Source organism: Ceratina calcarata, unplaced genomic scaffold (assembly GCF_001652005.2).
Source record: "Ceratina calcarata isolate Rehan_Ccalc_2016 unplaced genomic scaffold, ASM165200v1 scaffold71, whole genome shotgun sequence".
Taxonomy (NCBI): domain Eukaryota; kingdom Metazoa; phylum Arthropoda; class Insecta; order Hymenoptera; family Apidae; genus Ceratina; species Ceratina calcarata.
Window position 1 is genome coordinate 41,049 of NW_017178369.1, and position 22,796 is coordinate 63,844.

Consider the following 22,796-nt stretch of genomic DNA (forward strand, 5'->3'; position numbering starts at 1 on the left):
CTTGTAGAGGATGTCAGTACCTTTTTCTAAGGTACATAAGCTTTTGGGATTGACTGTATAGGCAGTACATCCTTAAAGGGGCGAAGACCGAAAACTGAACAGAAAGGCTCATCGACGGGGATGAGTGATAAAAAAAGATACGAAGTCGATGCCGACAGGAACGATAAAAGGAACTACGATGAAGATGACGATGGCGATGATGACGATGATGATGATGATGGTGATTTTGATGACACACAAGTGATGATGTAATCAAAATAATATTTATAAGGTAACATACGAAACGCGCGAAACGTTTCGTTCGTACAGTTACAAATCGTTCGGATATTAATAATAAATATGTTTAGTACAAGGGTACTCTTTTAACATGGTCGTGATCCTTGTATAAGATATTGTTTCTATAATACGTTTTCCTACGCTCTCCCCTTTCTCTATTGCTTGTGGCATACGTCACCTAACGCGGCCTAAAGTACGTACGTGTGTTAAATACTCTCGAGTACTCGGATACAGGATAGTTAATAAGTTTTTATTATCGAGCGTCTATAGAGATGGATCTCGCGCAATGTTGGATACCGGAAAAAGAAACGCCTAGGGTGCTCGCGATCGGTCGATCGATCGTCAGAAAACCGACCCGTTGTACTTCTTTTTTTGCATCGCCGATCGACCCAGTAGCCCTCGTTCGTTTCTACCTAACCGTTCGTCCCGATCGGATGATCGCCGATCAAGCCGGCAAATGAACCAAACACCGTTTCAGAACGAAACGACGAACACGAGAAAATGAATGAGACCGGACAGTCGACGCTGAGGCGGAGAAATAAAGACGTAATGCGTATGAAAGAAATGTACCCACGGACCGACGTAGCTCGTTGGACGTGGCACCGATCTCGGGCGGAATTAAAACCTGAAGGAGACGTGGATCGCGGAGGAAAGAACGCGATCGCACGGTAGACAGATCGTTGGCGGCGATGGTTCGGTTCGGTTTACGGGGACACCGAGTGGAGAGGCTACTGTAGGATGCAGCAGCAAGCACTGTGCGTGAAAGCGGTCGTGGTCGTCGCGACGTGTTGCCGGTAACGGTGTCGTTGCCGCGGCGGCCCTCGTCTCTGTCGTTCCTGGCTGCTCGTCACCTTACCACCGCCTGACCTGGGCTATTGGTTCTCCAGCGAGTAGTGGCGAGACCTTTTCCAGAAACCCTTGAAGAATCCCTTTTTCTTCGGCGCGTCCCCGCACTCGGCCGCTGAAACAGAAACGTCACTCTTTCCTTCTCTCATCGGCCTATCGCTCTCCTCCCCCCGTCCGGCCGCGCCGTCGCTGTACTGGAGCATATGCAGGGATTTGTCACGTATTTCATCCACGTTTTTACTCTCGCTGTATGTTAATAGGGGAAGCCGTTGGCAATTGTCTGCCGGCTGCATAATAATCGACGCTCTTTCCGGCCTTTCCTTCGACGCGGCACGACGCCCGACACGAGCAACGATCGTCACCGTTCGACGATCGAACGCGGAAAATCCGTCTCTCCTTTCTTCGTTGCCCGCAGGTAATTACGCCTCGAAGGAGGAAGGCAGGAAGTAAGAAAAGAAGCGGCGCGATGCCAGAGACGAGTGAACGATGCGTACGGATCAATACGAATAGTGGTAGCGCGGCTAGTAGACGGAAACTGTCGTGGCTGGGCGTGTCTGATACTCGCTACTTTGCATCGCGATCCACGAAAATACACCTATCCTAACGGGATCCTTGTTTAGACCGTTGAAGACGCGTAGCCGTTCTTCTCGGTAAGAGGCGGTTTTCAAAAATAACCAAAGAATATTAATAGAATCGCTGTTAGCTGTCCAGACTAAGGCCGAGGCGAACATTAGCGAACTCCTCGTGGAAAGGGAACGGATATTTTGGAATACCGTGTCCTGTGTCTGTTGACGAGCGCGCGCGTACCCGAGCCATTACCGACGCAACGAGATAAAGAATACCGAAGTCGAGGAGTACAAGGATGAACGTTCGAACGCCGGAGAGCTCGTTTCACCTGATACGCTGCAACGATTCGCGGTCACTTACCGGCGTAAGGTCCACACGGTGACGCGTTGTCCTTCCCGCTCTTCCCATCTTTGCTTCCGCTTCCTGAAAAAGAAACGACACGAGCCTCGCTTCAGAGTCTCAACGGACGGGTCGCTTCTCAATGTGAAAAGCTGGTAAAAGAATCGATGCGATCAAAGTAAAAAATGGGAATTTGGAGATCGGCCAAACAAAACCGTCATGCCAGATAAACAACGCGACAGCGAAGACAGGGTTCGATTGCTCGACGACTCTTAATCCGATTTATCAACGTTTCGTCAGAGCTCGCAACAAAACAAGGAAAAAGAAGCGCCATCGCGAATCTATAAAAAACACACCGATAACCGAGCGACAAATAAGCGCAACAATGAACGCATGTACGAGCAACGCGTGTGCGTACACATGCTAATTGGTATCGGACAATTCTATTATATTATACCACCGAGAAGACACTGCTAAAACGGCAGTGTCCGTGTTCTCTCCTCCGTGGTATTGCGAATCGTCATCGATCGACCGTAGGCTAAAGTCCTTTCTATCGCGAGTTTATTCGGCCACCGGCCTAACTTTGTACCGTGTTTCTCGACTCTATTTCTGGGAGGATAATAATATCCTCTCCATATCTTGTTTCAACGGCTGTTCCGAGATGACAGAACGGAGGGGGCTCACTCTCCGCCGACGGTTTTTCAACTTCGAACGAGTTTACATCCTCTTATTAATCGTCTCGCGATTTTTATTCTGTCCCACCGCGGAGAAAGCCTGTTTCCTCGTGACGCGAGAATCGCACGACACGAGTCGATAACCGATAACGAATAATTCAGATTACAATACGGATGGCAGTTTTCCCAGAGCCTCTCTACTTTCCAACTCGTTTCCCGGGTACTCCAGCGAAATCGTTCGACGAGAAACGAATGAAACACCGAGAACGTTACCTTCGATCGAGGTCACGGCCTTGTCCTAGGGTTCTTGTTCAATGCCACATTGACTAAGGTTCTTATCTCTCTCTAAACAACGTAATCTGTATCGGACGAGATTTCGTGAACCGCGATCGAATACGAAATGATCTTAGAAGCGACGATCACCTCCGGATCGGTCGATTTTTACTCACGAGGGGACACAGTGCAGTCTATCTCGAGGTAGAAACGACAGAAATTCGGGGAACGCTGGCCAGAGATAAGGCGAAGGGAAAGCGAGATTAAGTTTGCCCAAGGACGGACGGAATCCCGACATACTGAAACCAGCTGACGTTCTCGGATGACCAAATGTTCCACTCGCTCCTCTGCTCGATCCATAGAGATCGAGAACAGGATAAGTAAAAAAATCCTTTCTTCCCCGCAATAATCGTCGAGACTCTGAAACCTTCTCGTCAATTGACAATGCCGTCGAGCGAGATTAATCGATGAAAGGATTTTTCTCGACGACGAGAGAATAGAAGAAAAGGAAGAATGGAAACGAACGAGTAGAAAGAAAGAACGGAGAGTGATAAGAGGCAGAGGAGTACGTGTGTCGGGAGGTATTTTGTATGCGTGTAGAGCAGAGAGTCGAGGGAACGACCCCGGATTCAGGAGAGAAGGTTGCTAGACAGAGCAACGGCAACCGGCAACAGCAGACGAGACTAACGATTACCACCATCCCTGCGCGGCGTGGGGCGAGCTAGTCACCCCTTCTGGTGTCCTTCCGGCTACCCACACGCCCTTGCCTGCCTACTCGTCCATCCCTTTACTACCTAAACCGAAAACATCCCCGCTGGTCAATCGCCTTTACCCTTCGACCGACGGTCACCGTCGGAAACGATCGACGGCGTTTCTCGAGAAACTCTAAAGAGAATGTCCGAGGCGAAAAGTTGAACAAAGGATAAGCGTTATCGCGTGGTCATGCGCGGAACCTCTTTTTCGATACCGCCGCCGCGTTCTATAAATACGCAAATTGTCACCGATAACGCTCGAACGAGCGTCGCCGCGTTCCTCCTTGCTCTACGAATCGAATCGTATTACGAATTGCCACCGTTCGCAGTTAGCCGATGATCGTAGAACGGTGGTTGGCTCTGGAAATGGTTCGAAATTGGAAGATGGAAAACGCAGCGATGCGAATGCAACGCGTAAACGAGAGAGACGGTATCGTCCACATGGATGAGTATTGATCCGACGACGCCGCGCTCGCTTTCTCCATCGATGTCGCCGCCAAATTCTTCACTTTCAAAGTCGATTTAGCTAATAAATAATTCCGAGTACTCGCGCGTGCATCAAGCGGTTGTTCGCGACGAGATCGATACGCGACGTCTCTACGGAGCCGTGGAGGCGCGGTGTCGAAGAGAACATCAGGAAAGCAAGAATGAATGAACATTTTCTCCTATGTACGTACGTACGTACATACGTATGTATATATGGTTGAATCAATAGTGGACGACACGAGGGAGAAAGAACGCGAGACATAACGGTTCGTACTCGGGAGATACGGTTGAAAAGTGGAAATCCTCGGTCCCTAGTTTTCTAGTGAGTCTTCGGCGTTTACCATTCTTATTATACCGGTTCTTCCACTGCCCTGACCGGCCTCGCTGTTCGAAAAGAAATGAACGCACACACAGGCGAACCCAGTCCGCGTTACAAGACTCGAAAACGTCTCGTAAGACGATTTTCGAAACGTTCTACACGCACGCGAGGTCTTTCGATCGGCGACTATGATACGAAGGGTGAAGAGGACGCGATAAATCGAGGTAAAAGGAATAGAGCTCGTCGGTCTCGAGCAACGGGAGAAAGAAAAGGCAGTCGCGGCCGGGTGGAAATGTACGGAGACTAGCCTGCGGCATGTAACATGCGGAGGAGGCCGCGTTCTCCCATCCTTCTTGTCTCTCGCGCGTTCATATTTTCAAGGTCAGTTGATTCGTCCCAACTGTTCAGTTGCGGAGCTTTCACCAGATGGAACCACTCTGCACTGACGCGCGGAACGGGGGAGGCGCGTGGTTTCACCGGAAAACCATCGAGCTTCCCCTTGGACGCGAGTCGCGAGGCAAGTTCGAATCAAAAATGTAACAGCCAGAGCAACTTTGCAAACTGCCAAAGCATAGATATCAAAGTAGGAAATGCTGTCGGACTCGTAAAAGAAGCAGTCGGATGCCAGCTTGCGCGACACGGAAAGAATTTGAAAACGAAACACTCAATACAGTATAAATATACATACAATTAGCAGTCGATCGTAGGAAAGAAATTTCATCTCTTTCTTACGATGGAATGCGCGAGAGGAGGAAATAAATAATTCTACGAAAGAGATGAATGACATAGCAAAGAATTAAATTGGTGACACTGAGTGCCACGAAAGGTCACGTACGAAACGAGTCAGGGAAATTGTTCGCGCTTGTTTACTCCGTAGATTCCGAAAATACGTGACACCGTTCGAAAACTCGATCCGGCTGAGCTTTTGGAACAACGATGACAAAGATTAACTTGACTTGATCGGAGAATACACCGTTTAAATCTAAGCGTGAACCGTCAATCGTCATTTTGAAAAGCGTGCTCGATCTGCGAATGCGTTTGCTCAGCGAAAAACTGTTTTTTGATCTGTCGGAACGAATAAGACAGAATGGTAGATAGCTGGTATACGCGGAGGATCAAAAAACGTTGATTCGCGGCGAACCGAGCTGGCTCGAGGCGAATTTTCACGGTTCGATTCGAACGAACAATACGGCCGGCGTTACAATTGGAAGCGAAACGAATGGCGCGCGAGCGACGCGACTCGTTTCGCTTGGGACATTGTAGATTGCAAACCGAGCCGTGGAAATCCGCGCTAGAACGAGGGACATCGTGTTTTCCAAAGGACACAGGCGATCGCTGGTGTCGTCTCTTTGTAATAGCGCAAATTCCAGCGCTTACCTTTCTTGATGAGCAAGCTAGTGACCCTCCGTAGCGCCTCGCGAGTGCTGGAGGCAGAGCTGTGCTTACTTTGGCCGAAGTATTTGTTCGGTGTGATGTTGGTAGGCAGTGTCAACGGTTTCCTCTGGTCCCCGGTACCGGCCAACCGTGGATCGTACGCGTTGTTCAATCGCTCTAGGTGCTCGATCGACGCCGGTCGCGGTTGATTCGCCTTCCTGGTCGGATACCACCCGCGATTCGGTCCCCCGGCTAATCGCAACAGCTCTGTCCCGATTATCGCCTGTTCCAGCCCCGGGTTGTTCCTCCGATACCTGTTGGCACGTTCAAACGCCCCATTTCCCATTTACCACGTCCTCTTTTCCATCTTTCGCTTGGCGAATGGAGAAGTCGGGGCGACGCTGGGCCGCGTATTCTTACCCGGTGGTAGCCATGGTTGGAGCGTACAAACCAGGTTGCCGGCGCATCTGAGTAGGATTGCTCGCGTGTTGAGGGGTTCTAGGAATGTCGCTTCCCCTGGCGAAGACGGGAGTCTCCGGAAGCGAACAAGAGGTCTGCATCCCGCTACTACCAGTCGCCATGTTTCCGATGGTGGAACCGTTGTTGTTGCTGCTGTTACTGGCACCGTTCGCGGTAACGCTGTTGGCGCAGCTGCCGTTGCCGGCGGAGGAACACGGTTCCATCGACGACGGCGAGTGCCTCTTCGTGAAGGGCCGCCTTCTCGATGGACCGGGCAGATCCGTGGGCAAAGTCCTTCGCTCGACGGGTATTTGCTGCTAGACAACCATCGATTACTTTGCGCTATCGCGCGATTATTGATAAGCGATGCGTATGTGCGTATCACGTATGCGGATGCAATCTCGTTCCTTTACCCGATCCGACATAAAGGATCAAACACCCACCTCTCGTCTGGAATTGGTGGCAGTAGGCGTTCTTTTACCCCGAGTAAATCCAGCGTCCATAGATCTGGTATTGAGAGACGTTTGCTGATCCTTCGAATCGGAGAACGAGTGATTGGCGATGGGTGCCCGATGAGGTGGTACTCGGGGTCTGTACTCCATCGTGCGATTGCTAGCTTTCGGTTTTGGAGCGATCACCGAGCTTTGCCCGATATCCGCGCATTCCTCGTCCGCCTCCTCGACGGGCGACGGTGGCAACGGGGGAAACTCGAGGACTTCCACGCTCACCTGCGAGCGAATCGCAATTTCCACGTATAATTACCAGAGAGGATTTTTATATGGATCGTAGTAAAAGGATGTAGAAGAAAACGTTTCATTTAAACATTGAAACATGCAGTTAGTTTTTGATATATAGCACGTAATTGCATATGATATTCGCGGTCTAATAATTAGTGAAACAAATCGTGGATCGAACGTTTACCTGAAAGTCTGGGTTTTTCGAGTCTTCGAGAATGGCATCGATCACGTTCTCGATTTGCTTTTGATCGTTCTTGTGGCCCTCGACGCCGTTCTGACGTCTCTGCCGCTTTCCCGATGAATACAGTTCCGTCCCGTTAGCTCGTCTCCCCTCGATATCCGTCGTCTCGGGGCTGGTCTTCGACGCGGTGTCCGAATCGAGGTCGGAGTCCAGCTGCTGCTTCTTGCATCGCGAGTCCAACAGAATACTCCGTTCCCGGTCGTTCGACTCGCTCTCGAGGCTGCTCTTCCTTCCCTGTCTCGTGTCCTCGGTCCGCGTCCACCGCTGCTTCCCCTCCGAGTAAGACTCGCTATTTTTCACGCTCTCGATCTCCTTGATAGCGTCGCTCACCTTTTCCAGCTGTCGACGGTTCTCCTTCAACGCCTTCTTCACGATCTGATCTTCGATCAACAAATTGACCGGAATCTTGGACGCGTGCCGGTGCTCGTTCGGATTTGGTGATTTCCTCGGAGCAGTTGGCTCGTCCGCGGTCCCACCGGTCGCAAACCCTATCGAATAGCTGTTCGAAGCCGAGAGAGAGACGCCGTTGCACGCGCTACTCGATCCGTGATTCGTTTCGCCTCTCGAGGGTTTATCGTTCGACGATAACGACGAAGACGTTTCTCGCGTCTTCTTATCCTTGTCTGAAAGGTCTGACGATTCCTCTTCTTCCACCGTCACCTCCAACTCTCTAGGCCAATTTCCGGTCTCGTCGTTGATCGCCGGAAGCGAGACCACTCTGACTAGATCCGGCGGAACCGCTGCCGCATACTCCACGGCCGGTGCATCGTCCATCGGTTCGTTCATTTTATTGTCCCTCAGGAGACTCCTGATATTGTCGAACGTGCTCGAGTATCGCTTCCCGTCGGACAATCGATTCTCTTCGCTGTTATCGAACGACAAGCTTTTAGTTTTGGTAGGCGGTTTCGGTAAACTCTTCCGCTCTTTCTTTCGACCGCGACGGATCACGTAGGTACCGTTCTTCGTCAGTTCTTGCGGCCGTATCTGATCGAGTTCGTTCGTCGACGAATCCGAGTACGGCGAGACTAGATCGTCGTCGGTGGTAGACAATCGCGGATCCTGCCAATCGTCGAAATCGCGAAGCTTCGACGCCGAACCGACGCCTGGAAATTGACGCAGGGTTTGGCATTCGCAGTCACTTGAACGAAAAATCTCAACACTTACTGGATACGTCACTGCTTTTACGTCGTCTTCTGCCTATCACCTTGGTACTCCCCGGGGCGTAGAGGGGATCGTCCTCGAGGGACACCTCCCAAGCTATCGAATGCCTCTTGCTGATCGCGGGTGGGGGTGGCAGCAGTTCCTCCAGGGAATCGTCCGAGAATCGTTCTTCCTCGGACTGGGTTCTGAAGTCGGTCGAATTTCTGGTAGAGAAGTCCGAGTTCCTGGTCGAGAACACGTCCGAGTATCGCTCCTCGGAGCACCTGTCCGAAGTCGGTGCCGAGAATCTCTCGTTCGAATCGGCCCGCGTGGGCAACGAGAACGAGACGAAGTCTAGGTTTCGAATGGAGAAAGGATCGGAGGTGGGCATGGACACGCGATCGTTGGAACTGGCGCTGGCCACGGCTATCGAAAAGTCGGAATTGAATCTCTCGTTCGAGGTCGAGTTCGCCCTGGAGAAGTCGGACGAGCCGCAGGTGGCTCGCATCGAGAACCTCTCGACGCTGACCGAGCTCGACCTCGGGATCGAAGATCTCTCGGACTCGGAATTCCTCGAGAATCTATCCTCGCTGGAGTCCGAGTCGTTTCTCCGACGAGCACCGCTCTGCTCGGATTCCTCGTGATTCATCAACAGCCGGTCCTCCACGCTGCTCGACTTGGTTATCTCGTTGCTCTGACGTTGCTTCCGGGAACGGGTCGACGCTCGATCCTTCTCGTAGCTCTGTCGATGATGATTCTTACCGTTACCCTCGAGCTCCTCCTCTTCGGAGGAGCGACGCCTGACCTCGCGGTGCTTCTCGACGGTCGTCGGATTCGTCCTCGGCGGAATCCATCCGAACGACACTTTGCCATCGTACGGGAGGCTGGCAAATTTGCTCGGTGGACTCGGAGGCTCGACCAATCTCGAATTTCGTTCGCCGGTCCCGTTCTCCCATCCGTAAGGTCTCTGATGACGCGTTTTAGGCTGCGTGAAAATACAATGCATCTTGGAGTGAAGTGGCCGCTTCGACGTTCGCGACCAAGGTGGAAGACGGGAAGATGGGCCGTGCGGAACGATTTACAATTTCGTGCTACGTTCTCGGATCGCCGGGGCTCGTCGAGTATACTCACGAGGGTCGTTTGGGTGGTGACCGCGCTATCGTTTCCGCACCTTATGCTGTCCTCCATCCACTGCTGTCGTCCGCTCCTACGACCCGACGAGTGGCTGCTCCTCTTGGAGGAATTACTCGGCGACACCCTAGAGAGAAACGTGCATTGATTTCTCGAACGCGAATCGACTCGATCGTCGAGCCTTACATTGGTAAAAGCGTGGAGATGATTCGTTCGGCCTCCTCAGGCGGCGGTGGGAACTCCTGACCGGATATACCGGCGAGATCCTGTGGCTCTGGACAATCTGGTACCGGACGCAGTGCTACCAGGGCCATTTTCGCCTTCCGTCCATTCATGCTCATGTACCCGTCGTCCTCGGATTGATGCCCTACCGATAGGATACGATCTTACCAAACGTCAGCTTCTCTCTTTATTCATGTACGGGTATCGTGCATATGCAAATCTTGACGGAACATCGTTCATCGTTCGTTCGATCGAACGAGGAAAGATCGGAGGGGGAATCGATTGAGAATCGATCGGGAAGTACCTAAGGACGGGCTCTCGTCGTCGGGCGTGAGGGCGATAGTCGGTTCGGTGGTGCTGCCGCAATCCCCGACACCTGCGCCGCTTCCGGCTCCTCCACCACCTTCGCCCTCTGCTTCGTGCTCGTCGTACTCTGAGAGCACTTTGTCCAGCAGCTCGATCGATCGTTGTACATCGTCACCTCTGGAACAAACGTATCGTTTTCGATTCTATAGAGATCGCGCGCGTAACATCCGATTAAGCGCTCCTCGTCTTGGAGCATCGTTCCCGTTTTCCTACTACGCGAGGTGGGTATCCGTTTCGAGTACAACGTTCTCACGCGTGGTCTAGTTAACCATTCGAAGAGGAGGACGTCATCGAGGCGATCGACTGGTGGTGGCTGGACTCGGGGCAACGATGACAGAGAGATAGGTGCGTTGCCCGGATGGCTAATGGCAACGGGTAACGGTAATAGGCGCGGTGGTAGTGGTGTTGGTAATGACGGGAAAGGTGACGTTGAGGTTGAGGAGGTCGGCGCCTAAGAAGGAGACGGTGAAGAAGGCGAGGGTGAAGCGAAAAAGGAAGAAGAAAGGAGGGGTTCGAAGAGGTCGGCACGGGGACGGAGAGGGTAGGACGCGTAGAGGTCAGGGAGAAGCGAGAGAGAGAGAGAGAGAGAGAGAGAGAGGAAAGCGAACGAGGGGTAGATCGGCGAGGAAAGTTGCGAGGCGGCACCGACAAACCGACCCGACCCGCGCGCGTACTGACGCAATGCGGTTCTTTGCTCGGCCGAGTCGGAGTCGCGTCGCGCCGGGGTCGTGCTCGTAGCCACGGCCGCAATCGCGATTGTTAATTATCGCGAAAACGCGACCATCGAGAGAAACAGACTTTGTCGTCGTCGACGACGAGTGGAGAAAAAGCGCGCTTGTTATTCCAACTGATCATCGATCCAACCTCGCGGCGCGGCGTCTATTCCGCTTCTCTGCGAGTCGAGAATCGAGTGTACGCTCGCACGCACTCGTCTACAGAGAAAGGGAAACCGATCGTTCGATCTCGTAACGGGCTGAGAGATCGTCCGACGTGGTAACAAGACGGGAAATTGTAGTAATTCAAAGGGGAACGCTCGTCGGGGTAGCTAAAAAATTGCCGAATAAATATGAGTCCCGGTGCGCTGGAGAATCGAGACAGGAGTAGGAGCGAGAGTAATTTGAGAGAGGTCGTTCTTCGAGAGAGAGTTTGCTCCGAGCAAAATGTTCTAACCGTGGAACAAAGAACAGAAATCCATTCTCCTTTTCTTTCGTTTCGTTCCCTTCGCGTTTGCTTCCTTGTTCAGCTTTTCAGCGCCACGGGTACAGAACACAACAGCGCGTCGTCAGGCTCGTTAACGTTTGATTCATAATTCAACATCGTAATTGGCCGAAAGCTGCTGGAACGAGAGAATCGCGTGGCTGCGCCACATTCTTTTCGAGCAGGATAACTTCTCGAATTCGGATTCCGTCGTAACGAGTCGCCCCGGCAGCTCGGCTTATTTAACTCGTGCTTACTCGTTTTATTACGCTTCGCGCAAGTGGATTTTCATCCCGCGTTTCGGGTTTCGCCGTAAACTAATCTCGTCAACTTTCTGCGGTTCAAAGAACGTCCGAGCCGGTTTCGTCACACGATACTCTCCCCGTTCTCGATACCACCGACAGGCTCGCGTCGTCTATCGCTTTAACTCGTAAACTGTCCCAACAACTTTCGCGGATAACAGTCCGCGGACAGTTGAAAAGAGTGATCAAACGTTCGGGGGGCTCGTCGATTAATTAGCGAGGAGCGGCAGGAAGGAAACGATGCAGGGAATTCTCTGACTAGCTTCGAAAACCCGTTTCTCTGTCTCCCTCTCAGTTGATACTGTTCAATTGACAGAAATTCCATGGAAAAAGCTCGGGCCCGATTCAACGACGCGCCTCTCGCTTCTGGATTGCCTTCCAATTAGGATTGTTTACACACGAGCTGTAGGCGCCATCCCCGTTTGGTCCCTTTCCCCAGTAATTCCGAAATTCAACTTTGTCTCTCGTGTCGCCAACCTTCCGGGCGAACCAATCTTCCCTCTGCCGTTTAATTATACACGTTTCCGTCTCGTTACACGTTCTCCAGCGAACGGAACTTATTTACCCATTTACGTTCGCTCGTTCGTCCTCCCGATTATTTCTGGTGGAGACGCGCGCGAGAGAGGTGAAAGCGAAGGAGGAGGAGGAGGAGGAGGAGGAGGACAAGGTTCATTGTTTGCGAAACGTATTAGCGAATCGAGGAAATCGATGGGTATCGAGCGGCGCAGCCGTTTTCGAATATGGGTCAGTGGTCGATACGCGTGTCCTGCGTCGCTTCGTCGCGTCCCCCACGACGCGTACAATAACCCGCATATACATCTATGTACGTAGGATAAAACGCGCTCGAATCGCATTTATCCCTCCGATTTGAAGACGACTCGAGCTTTCGAAAAACTGTGTTTCGAAACATCGGCCATAGAACGAACTGAAATCGGACAGACGTAGCCTTTGTTCGCGTTTGTAGCTGGATTTTGTCGCGAATACCGACGCGAGATGCTCGAGTGCCGGCAATCCGTTCGATCGAAAAAAATAACAGAGTAGAACGAACGGGAGGAGCGCGGAACGAGACCAGAGACCAGAGTTCATCGACCCAAATCGTTCCTCGTTCGGTATATCGATCGATTAAAAGGATGCGCGATGAACGCGCGGTTCTTCGCGGATATACCGTGGCTACGTACGTGTGTGTGTGAGAACGCATACACTCCTCTTCACAAGCTCGCGATGCACGCTTCCGACCGCTTATTGCCTATCGAAAGAGCCGAGTGGAAAATCGTATAAACGAAACTGTGCGCTATAGAACGTGAAGTAATACCGATAAAAACGAATCGTTACGATGAATCCCGGTATAATTCCGGTGATCAGGGTACCGTCTCCTGAGACTTGTGGACAGGAGTGTACGGAATGGGTGGAGTACGGGTGTGACGGCCGTACCTAGCCAGTATATCAGTTATATGCTAACACGAGTTACGTCGTTACTCGCGTTTAATTTAGCGTGTCGTCAAGATTACATAAAATCTCTGACCGAGAGGGATTGCCTCTTAATAAGTACGCTTGGCAATTTTTGGTTGGCTCTCGGGCGAAATGACTTCCGATTAATCGATCGACGTAATAAGACGTCGCGGAGAGCCCTTCCGGCGGTCCGAGGAAATCGCGTTAACGCGTCGGCTAATGGGTAAATTTAATCGCAGCCAACTCGGGAACTCTCCATCGAATTACGCGTTTTTAGGTAACCATGGTGAGAATCGACGAGCGGATAGAAATTCGAGCTGTCTCCAACTCGGACGGGACGAAAATATGATCAGGCTCGGATATTAAGCGAGAGAGGTCGGTTACTCTCGGGAGAGTCTTCGTACATGGACCTATTCCGAGGACACGCGAGAGTCGACCAGGATGGACGTAAAGTTAACCGTGAAGCTTTCGGAGATAATGCGATTGCCGGCGTCTGCCAGGATTTTCGCTGCTGTCAATTATCGAATAAAGTGACATCGGCTCCGCGCAGCTACTATGTATGTGTGCTTCCAGAGGGCATTCAACTTCCCACGCCGTCGAGCGCTTACTTACGTATGCACATATTTAGTTCCTACGGATTCGGTGAACATTTTCTTAGCCGATCGATCCGCCGCCGGCGAAGCATCTCGCGAGATTCGCAAAAAGTTGACCATGCCGGAGACCGTACGGTGTACGGTACGACGACGGTTTAGCCCAGATCCAGATCGCGCGCGGCATCGATACGCGTGCACCTACGTAGACCGCGAGTGGAAAAAGTTATTCACCCCGAATCGATCCGGTCGATTGTCGAGCCGATGAATGCTGCCTATAAGTAGTTAATTGGTCTGCTGCCGATACTGCTTCCACTCTCCTCCTTGGCCCTTTTTCTCCTATTCTCGGTTCTTCGCCGCTACCGATAACCGATTATTTGATCCGGCCAGCTATTAAACCTAGATCAGGCAATATGCCTCGGTTCGTTAGGCAAAGCAAACGAATTTCACCGGTTCTAGGAAAAAGATCGATACTTTGGCGCGGCTAGTCCACCACCGGCGTTCGAACCGAGTAACGCTTACGACGCGAATTTCCTCAGACACCGTTCTCGATTATTCATAATTAGAATCGCGACGAGGCGTCCAATCGAGACCCTGGGATCCCGATCAAAGATGCTCGAGGCCCGACGACGAGACTCCGTCCGTCCCTCCTTCGGCGAGGTCGAAAGCTTCCGCGGCAGATAGTGTACGTAATATCGATTCGACGGTCGGAACGAGCCGCTCGCGTTCGCGTCTATTCCTATTTCATCGTACGTCAGATATTTTCGCGCGTTTTCAAGACGGATACCCGCCGGTCAAAGGCCAATGTCGATGTCAAGTTGCCCGTTGCACGGTGCATCGGAAATCGAAGCGGGAAAGAAACGGGCCGTTCCGAGGCTCCAACCTATTTCGGATATTCCCTTTTAGAGAACGCGACTTACTCTGGAGCAGGATTTCTCCAGCGTTGCGTTCCAGTCCACGCCATCGGGCATTGATCGCCCCCGACCTGAAACAAACCAAGCGTTCCGTGTCAGTTTTACGCTGGCTCCGCGCGATCCGTCCGCGAGAAGAGGAGGAATCTTGTCCGGTGCCAAGTTATTTCATCGGACGCGTACCGCGGCGACGGCCACTGCGGCGGATCGAACGGGACGGCGGAAGAAAAGAGGGAAATCGCGCCGGTAGATCGGTTAGTTATGAAAATTTTTTGCGAACGCAGCGGAACGAGCCAGAAGAGGGACTCGCAGTTTCAGCAGTATTACGACCGGTGCTCTTCAAAACGCGTCGAGGGTACATACCGCTTTTTCCTTTTCTCTTTTTCGGCTCTCTCTCTTTATCTGTCTCTCCCGTTTCCCCTCTCGCCCCGTCTCTCTCTCTCAGGACCCTTTTCTTCCTGCCAGTATCTGTCTCGGTCCACGATTCTACTTGTACTCTCAACGTTGCTATCATCTCCCACTCGCCATTCTTTCCACTTTCCCCTCCTCCCTTTTCCACGTTTCACTTCGCAACTCCTCTCTCTCTCTCTCTCTCTCTCTCTGTTACTCTCGCAATGTCTGCTCCCTTCCCCCTGTTCGCTGTCCCTTGCTCGACTTCGCGAGCTCCTTCTCCTTTCCTCTCTGTTCCTGACCTTTTCTATTCAAGAGACGTGATTGCAGCTTGCATATTTTACGAGACCAACCTCCAGCGTATGCTCATCTCTGTCCATCCATCCATCCGTCCATCCACCCGTCCGTCCATCCACGTTGCAGCCTAACCTTGTACTTTTTGTTACCCCCTCTCGCCTGCCTCCTCGACTCCTCCATTCATAAGAAATCGATAACGCGAGGAGAAAGAACGGCACGCGATTTCCAACTTAAACTTAATCGATGCCGAAACGTTTGCGTCGTTCTCAGCGAAATTGTGTGCACCGTGAAAGTGTAAGGGAAGCCGAACCGTTTCCTAGAGTAACTCGTAATGGAGCCTCGCCACGCCGTTGCTCTCGTAAATACCGTAATCAGGACGTGCAGATTTTCACCGAATAAGAGACGTCGCGCTTAATGGATTCCCGTCTCATTTTTCCTCCTCGTCTCGAAAACTACCCGAGCCGTTGTTTAATCTCCCACCCTTTCACAAGTTTCGGGTCGAACAAACAAATAAAAGATACGTCTGATCCATCGGTAGCGAGTCGGAGCGAGTTTTAAATGCAAAGTAAGTAGGAAACCGAGATAGAATCGATTTAAGGAGCCGATGAATCAGAATCGAACCTTGGAAAGAAATGCGATGTAGGCATACACGCACACGCTCGCAGCTTTTTATTGCGTAGTTGCTCGTCGATTACCCACGCGTGCTAAATTCGCGACTGACGCAACGAAGGTGAACAGAGATGACAGAGGAGAACAGCCAGCGAGCGAGAGATAGAGAGAGAGAGAGAGAGAGGGAGAGAGAGCTCGTTGCGAGTGGCAATGGAATCGCAGCGATTAGGCGTGACGCCGAGTTCAAAGGTGACCCGAAAAAGGGTAAAAAGAAGGTGGAAAGGGTGAGGAACTGTGTGAAATGCAGGACACGGCGTTCCCACATCTTCCATTCGTTGCGCTCGGGCAACATCCGCGTTTCACCGTTTCGACAACGACGAGTCGCAGCCGTTGGTCGGTACATTTGCGACTCGCACACGCTGGTCGATCGCGGCACGCGTGCAAAAACGATGCCAACCGAGCTTTTGTCTCGCTTCAGTTAAGCATAGTTTTTCTTCCCGTCTCGCCGATGTTCGCGATAAATATACGAGTTACGTTAGAAATCGAGACGTATCGGCACGCGTGTAACCGCAACGCGTTTTATATGAAACGAGCTTTCCCCCCGAGGGTCTAGCCAGGCGAACTGCAAAGGAATTTCATTTAGACGGAAGCGAAAAATCAAACCGCGAGCGAACCTTTTCGGTCGGATAACGATACGCGTGGAAGCATATACCAGCAGGCATCTCTACACACACTCGACGCTATTCAAATTCAAACAAAACTCGACTCGACGGTGTATATGTATCGCAGCTACTGAAGCACAATGTACGTTTACTGTACGCCTAAACAGCATTTCCACTCGTACGCATTTTCTTTCACAGACCGTAAACGGGCGAGTTTTATTCATTAAAAGCGCGAATACGGTCTGGGCCGCATGTAAGTACGCGCATCCGATAAATGCCTACTGGTAGTTGCGTTCGTTAAGAACATTTCGTCCTTTTTTTTTCCCCCTCGTCTCCTTCGCCCCGTTCCGCCGCTGCTTATTCCTCGCCGTATAACGAATCGTTAACGAGTCGTCGATAAAACTACCGACGCGAATTCGGTCCATATTCTTTGTCCGAATTTAGAGCTCGCCGAAGAACCGTTCTTAGCGTCGGATGCCATGGCACGTCTAACTGTACCGGAAAACGGAAAATGGGATGTTCGAGAAAAGCTCTAATAATAACTGGTGTTCGAAATATGTTTCGCGGCACGCGTAGGTCGGCCGACCTAATAACCCACCGATAACTAAACGCGATACGGAATTGCGAGACCGCCGCAAATGGGATTAAGAAATACGGCGTTCCGAGAGAGATTAGCTCGAGATTTCGAGACAAAAGATGTGACGTGGTGGCTCCGATTCGAAGAGCCGCTTTACCTCGCGAGACGAACCGTCTTTTTTCCTGCCGGCAATTAGGTTCTTTAATTAAGAAGAAACTCGTTCCGTGTACGAGCTCCTCGAGTGTCCAGACGCAAAGAGAGCCGGATTAAACGCCGACTTTCAATTTATTTCCCGTCGATTAATCGCCGTCCGGAGTCATCGACGTCGAAATCCAGCAAAAGTGTTTTTATTGACGATCCGGTACGCGTGTATACGTGTACGTGCGCGCGCGTTCTCTATCTCTCTCTCTCTCTCTCTCACTCCCTCTTCCACCCACTCGTACACACGGAGGTACACGGGTACAGTTTTAAACGAATGCCCATGCCTAAGAATAAGTTGGATAAAGCGGGTCACGTTCAATGTTTGCGTGTTCTTTTTTGTCCAAGAGACACGCGGAAATGACGCGAATCGTCCCGGCGCATTCTCGCGTAACGTTTTTTTCCTGCACAGGCTGGCGCGTTGCAAAACGCAGCGAGAAGAATCGCGAAAATGAACGAGGGGTGAATCACCGCGACCGCGATGACCAAGTCGCACGGGTACGGAGCAATTGGATTACGTAACCCGTTCGACACGGGTTAAAAAAAATCGCACCCTTCGATGACAGCCGACGGCACAGCTGCCTTCTACCTTGCTCCATTCTCGTTGTCGCTCTTGCGTCACGTACCATTCTCTATGCTGTATCGTGTCCTGTCAGAAGTACTCTCTTTAGAAAGTGTACCGGCGATTCCATAGAACCGTGGAAACGCAAAAACGAAAGCAAGGACGCATCGTTGGCGTCGTCCCGTCGGGAAACAGATTCTACACCGCGAACCACGGATCGATCCGAGAACCATCCGGTAAACGATTTTACGGATTTCATACTTTGACGGTGTCTGATCGGACCGAGCGAATTTTCCTTCGTGCGAATCACCGATGCGTGAAATGGTCGCGCGCGAATACGTTCGCGAACCTTGACTCGAAAAATATGACAGTTGCAACTGGAACCAGCGATCTCGTTTAATACGTACTACTGGGCGTTCCGTCCGACGGGAAAGCCAAGCTTTTCTGGATCCCGTCGGATGGAAAGGACGCAACGGCCATATTCCGACGTCGTTACATAAACTTTTCGACTGACAGCGAACGCGTTCAAGTACTTGTTGATGAATCGAAGCGAACACGGGAGGAAGGATGGTTCGCGGACAGGTAGCAGCATCCGTTGGGGAATCGGAACACCGATCGAAAAGGGATTTCGACGTACCTTGTTAGCGCGAAACTCGCGCCAGTTTGGTCCTTAATACGCGAGGTGTTAATCCAATATGGCAGGGCACACACATGTCAAAACAAATCGGGTAAGTGGCGCGTAATCGCGGCGCGTCGCGACGACGACGCTGCCTAACGACTCTACACGCACGGTTACGCTTACGCGTAGTCTTCACTTCACCCGAACCTCGGATCGATATGCGTAGTTTCGTATCATGTTCTCAAGCGTTTAACACAATTTCATCCGATCCCCCGAGTACCATCTCCGACCAATGGAAGAGCAAACGTTGCTTCGCGATAACCTGATACGACGCAGTCGAACAGAATTGGTCGCCAACCGATAACGACCGAGCGAACGTCAAGTACCTACGCTGCGTACCGCGTCGCGCTACTCATTGGCAAGGCAACGCTCCTCGCTCCTCTACTCTCGTATGCCAGTGCCAAGCGAAGCCGACGGCTCCCGACCCGTCGCGAAGCTAACCCGAACAGAGGCACTGCCTCTCGGCTCTCGACGTCCGACGGGTCCGACGCCGCGGCGTCGCAACGCGCCGAACCCAGTGACGCTCAATTCTCCTTGTTCTCCTTCCCGATATACGTTCTCTATTTTCATATATTCCGATTTTGATCATCGTGCCGATCGTCAGATGAAACATCGCAACGATCGCTACGGGGAAGGATCGTAACGTCGATCACCAACTACTGTACGACGAACCGTTCTACGAAACGTTGTACCGAGCGTTGCGTTCGTTCTTATCGAGATACCGTTAAATACGTTTGTCACGTAGGAGAATTTTCTTTGGAGATTTGGGAGGTCTCCTTGATAACCCGAAGACGCTCGTTAGGAGCACGTGTAATGCAATTCGGATCGCGATGTCTGGTCTGGTTCCAGGGTTTCACCCTGTCCCTGCGTGTCTCTCCCTGTCTCTCCTTTCGTCCTCCCTTCTCCATTTCTTCGAGGACTCATACGTGACTCTAATTTAGATACGTCAACAAAATTGCGCCCCGTGCGAGGGGTGCGTGGAGATATCGCGTTTCGTCGCTCTCCAACGAAATTGTGTGTACCGCTACTCTCGTCAGAGATAGAGGCAATGAAGAAGATGAAAGCGATTCGATCTAGCTCGGCATTGAAGAGACGAACGGCGATAAGGAGGGTACGAGACCGGAGCGGAAAACAGTTTTAAGCGGAAACGTAAAGAAGAAGAAGGAGAACGAAAGGGGGGCGGACGGATATGACGAGTGCAAGAAAACTCTCGAGTTAGAATAGAGGCACGTCGCGCGCACCGTACTCGTAGACGTCGTCGCCGGGTGCCGGTTCCCCTCCATGGTTTCGCGACTCTTCAACCCCTTTGCACAGCCTCTTGTTACACGGTTACCCTGCCCTTACCCCTTTAAGGCTTCGTTTAGGATGGGGTTACCGGTCGTTACGGCCAGTTTCGAGGGTACTCGCACCACGCGTGCGACGGGAAACACGGGGCCCCGCTAGCGCTAAGTAGGCGCATCAAAAGGAGAAAAGCCTCTCGCGTTCTCTGCCTTATAACTTGCCCTCCCTTTCTTTGGTTTCCAAACCTCCCTTCCTCCGAGATTCAAATTCTAACTAATACTCTAAACGAGTTTGCCAGTGTAAAACTATCGACTACGCAATTTATCCCCTGGCAGGCACGAGAGTACGCTGTAAAACGTTCGATTGGTTTTACGGTCGTGACACGGTACGGTGGGTGGCATTGTTCGAAGGGAGGCGAATAGGGTTGCGTTTCAGAGCGAAGAGATCGGATCTTCGCAGACTGGTAGGAGGGAAGGGACGGGAAGGTATGTACGTCGTCGTTAGGAAAATGGGAAACAATGTTCGTCGAAGCACGTTGGTACCGGTAACTAGTTGAAACGCACAAAGAGAATCTTTCGTTAACGGACAGACAAAGGGAGGCGAGGGATGGAGACGAACAGACAAACAGTCGCGGCGCGTCGGGGATGGACGAGCAAATGGACCAAGAGACGCGATACCACCAGCCAGACTACCATACCATACGAAACGACGACGTACCACTATCTACATATTTTCCATCTTCTCCCTCGTCTTTTACGGTTCGGATCTCTTTTCCTCCGAGCTCGTCCAACAGCGACGAGGATCGATGGATAATTAACGAAGGTCAGGTGGTCGGATGCGTAAAATGGTTTAACCGGTGGACGTTTGCGCTCTGTCATTATTTGATGCTCGTCTCGCGGCGCGAATACACGGTGAAATGAACCGTCGCGACTCTGCGCATTGCGACAGTTTGTCGTCAACTACTAGTTGCCAGATGTATGCAAATTGGCCAGAAATAACTAGTATAGTACGCGGATTCCCTCTCTGTTTCCTTTACTTTTCCGCGTCTCGTTATTCGAGAGACGGGAAAGCTGTTCGTCGTTGCTACCCGGTCGATCCGGTTCGATTTTCGTGCACGGCTGCGGTAAATGAGAATCCGGAAGCAGGGATGGAACTATGGAATCAGGAAGGGCGAAATCGCGTATCAGGAGGTTAAAAAGGTGTCGGTGGTGCGCGTGCACGTGTAGGTGGAAACTCGCGGTACACGCGGTCGGAAAAGGATCAATGAACAGGTTCAATAACCTGAAATCCACTCGACGTTCGACTACCTATCAGAATACGAACGACTGCGTCGTTTCAACAACCAAAATAGATATTCATTTTCCAAGAGTGCTATTTTCCCAGCCAGACACAAATCCAATACCGGCCGATTTAAGTGGTTCTCGCGATGGCAAGGGTCAAAGACCCGGTGACGACACGCGTTCAAATTACTTGCGTGTTACAAATTATCCCGGCGATAATTAAAACCGCATTGACGCGATCAACGCGAACAAACCCCGTCTCTCCTGAAGGCTAGCGCGTACAGAACTGTCTCGTAAACAACCGAAGAGAGACTCGAAGTCTTAACCTCGGCGTAGAAAACGCTTGTTCCAAGTATAATCGGATCGATCCAATCGATAGACGTCGAAGTAAGCTCGTCTAACGGGACGGTGAGCGAGAGGGGACGAGGATACGAAGAGGCTCGTCATAATGAATGCGTTACCCGACGGCGAGGAAGAGTACACGTTCTGTCATCGAATAACCATATGCCCCGAATGGCTACGAAACCGTTCCGTATCCGAGCCGATTATAAAGTATTTGGGGCAACGTTTCACGTGGGCAGATCTGTTCGAATTCGCGACGAACGTGGGACTCGTAGTAATGGGATGGACAGTTTTATACTTCTTACTAGGGGACACGATGCTACCGACCAACGACGGTTTCGGTCTCTACGTTCTAGCGTTGTTCTCGCATTGTCTCGGGACAACTTTGTCTATGATACCTTACGTAAATATCCCACCTGTGTTCGGGATGCTGATCGCCGGGCTGATCGTCCGCAACTCCGGTCTGTACAACATCCAAGAGGACCTCGGCGTTGCGACCACGTCCAAGATTCGAACGTTCTGCCTAACGTTCATCATGATACGCGCCGGACTTCAGTTGTCGACCACGAGCTTGAAAACTCATCGGTACTTCATACTGGCCCTCGCCCTGGTGCCTTGTACGGTGGAAATGCTGGTTGTCTCTCTGTGCTGTAAATACATATTAAACTACAATTGGGATTTGTCGTTCATGACTGGGTGAGTGACCAGCAGCTGTCCGTCTCTTCCTCGCCGTCGCTTACGCCTCTTCGTTTCTCTAAGAGCAATACTCGGGTGCATGTCGCCAGTGGTGACCGTCAACTGTGTCCTAGCTCTGGCTGAACGAGGCTACGGGGAAGACAGAGGACTAGCGTCTATCCTGTGCACCGCTGCATGCATCGACGACGTACACATCGTCTCCGTCTTCGTCATCTGCTATTCAATCGCCTTCGCCAACGGTATATGAGAGCGTAACTAGAGTTGCGAACTTACCTATACCGATGTCGGAATATCATTTCGCAGGGGAGAGCACGCTGCCGCACTGGTCCTACGTCCTTATCGGTCTTCGAGATTCGATATTGGGCATCGTAACGGGAACCGTCTTGGGCATTTGCTTCATCTTCTTCCCTCATCGAAGCTATGTGAGTTAGTTCCGACGTCCTCTTTATCCCATCTTCCTTCGATCCGTTCAAATCGTATTAGAAATACGTAATCTGGTACCGCATGATCTGCCTTGTACTCGGCTCTTTGATGTGCACGACGGGAACGGCCAAGTACATAGTCTCCGGTGC

General features: G+C 51.5%; 2 protein-coding genes across 6 annotated transcripts; one reads left to right on the forward strand and one right to left on the reverse strand.

Annotated features, from left to right (window-relative positions):
* Positions 1-241: 241 nt before the first annotated feature.
* Positions 242-19,030, reverse strand: LOC108630217 (dentin sialophosphoprotein). 5 transcript variants are annotated; one of them, XM_018033369.2, is made up of 13 exons: positions 18,584-19,030; positions 14,661-14,725; positions 10,141-10,319; positions 9,801-9,981; positions 9,615-9,741; positions 8,508-9,468; positions 7,674-8,446; positions 7,287-7,607; positions 6,809-7,093; positions 6,327-6,682; positions 5,910-6,220; positions 2,050-2,112; positions 242-1,237 (listed from the first exon to the last, which is right to left on the reverse strand). In XM_018033369.2, the coding sequence occupies exons 2-13, from the start codon at positions 14,702-14,704 to the stop codon at positions 1,149-1,151; spliced, it is 3,690 nt and encodes a 1,229-aa protein (XP_017888858.1). In that variant the 5' UTR covers positions 14,705-14,725; positions 18,584-19,030; the 3' UTR covers positions 242-1,148. The 5 variants fall into 5 exon arrangements, with proteins under 5 accessions (XP_017888858.1, XP_017888857.1, XP_017888859.1 ...); XM_018033368.2 differs by having other exon boundaries at positions 7,287-7,616; XM_018033370.2 differs by having other exon boundaries at positions 5,979-6,220; positions 7,287-8,446.
* A 118-nt stretch (positions 19,031-19,148) lies between these two features.
* On the forward strand, positions 19,149-22,670 carry LOC108630172 (sodium/hydrogen exchanger 9B2-like). The gene is made up of 3 exons (XM_026817864.1): positions 19,149-22,224; positions 22,288-22,463; positions 22,528-22,670. The coding sequence occupies exons 1-3, from the start codon at positions 21,635-21,637 to the stop codon at positions 22,653-22,655; spliced, it is 894 nt and encodes a 297-aa protein (XP_026673665.1). The 5' UTR covers positions 19,149-21,634; the 3' UTR covers positions 22,656-22,670.
* Positions 22,671-22,796: the final 126 nt, after the last annotated feature.

Coding starts and splice junctions, on each gene's coding strand:
- LOC108630217 (XM_026817852.1), bottom strand. CDS start 14,704: ATGGCGTGGACTGGAACGCAACGCTGGAGAAATCCTGCTCCAGA. Junction 6,683..6,808: donor CCACCAATTCCAGACGAGAG/GTGGGTGTTTGA, acceptor ATGGTTGTCTAG/CAGCAAATACCCGTCGAGCG. Junction 2,113..5,909: donor TAGCTTGCTCATCAAGAAAG/GTAAGCGCTGGA, acceptor TTTCTTTTTCAG/GAAGCGGAAGCAAAGATGGG.
- LOC108630172 (XM_026817864.1), top strand. CDS start 21,635: ATGAATGCGTTACCCGACGGCGAGGAAGAGTACACGTTCTGTCATCGA. Junction 22,225..22,287: donor GATTTGTCGTTCATGACTGG/GTGAGTGACCAG, acceptor CGTTTCTCTAAG/AGCAATACTCGGGTGCATGT. Junction 22,464..22,527: donor TTCAATCGCCTTCGCCAACG/GTATATGAGAGC, acceptor ATCATTTCGCAG/GGGAGAGCACGCTGCCGCAC.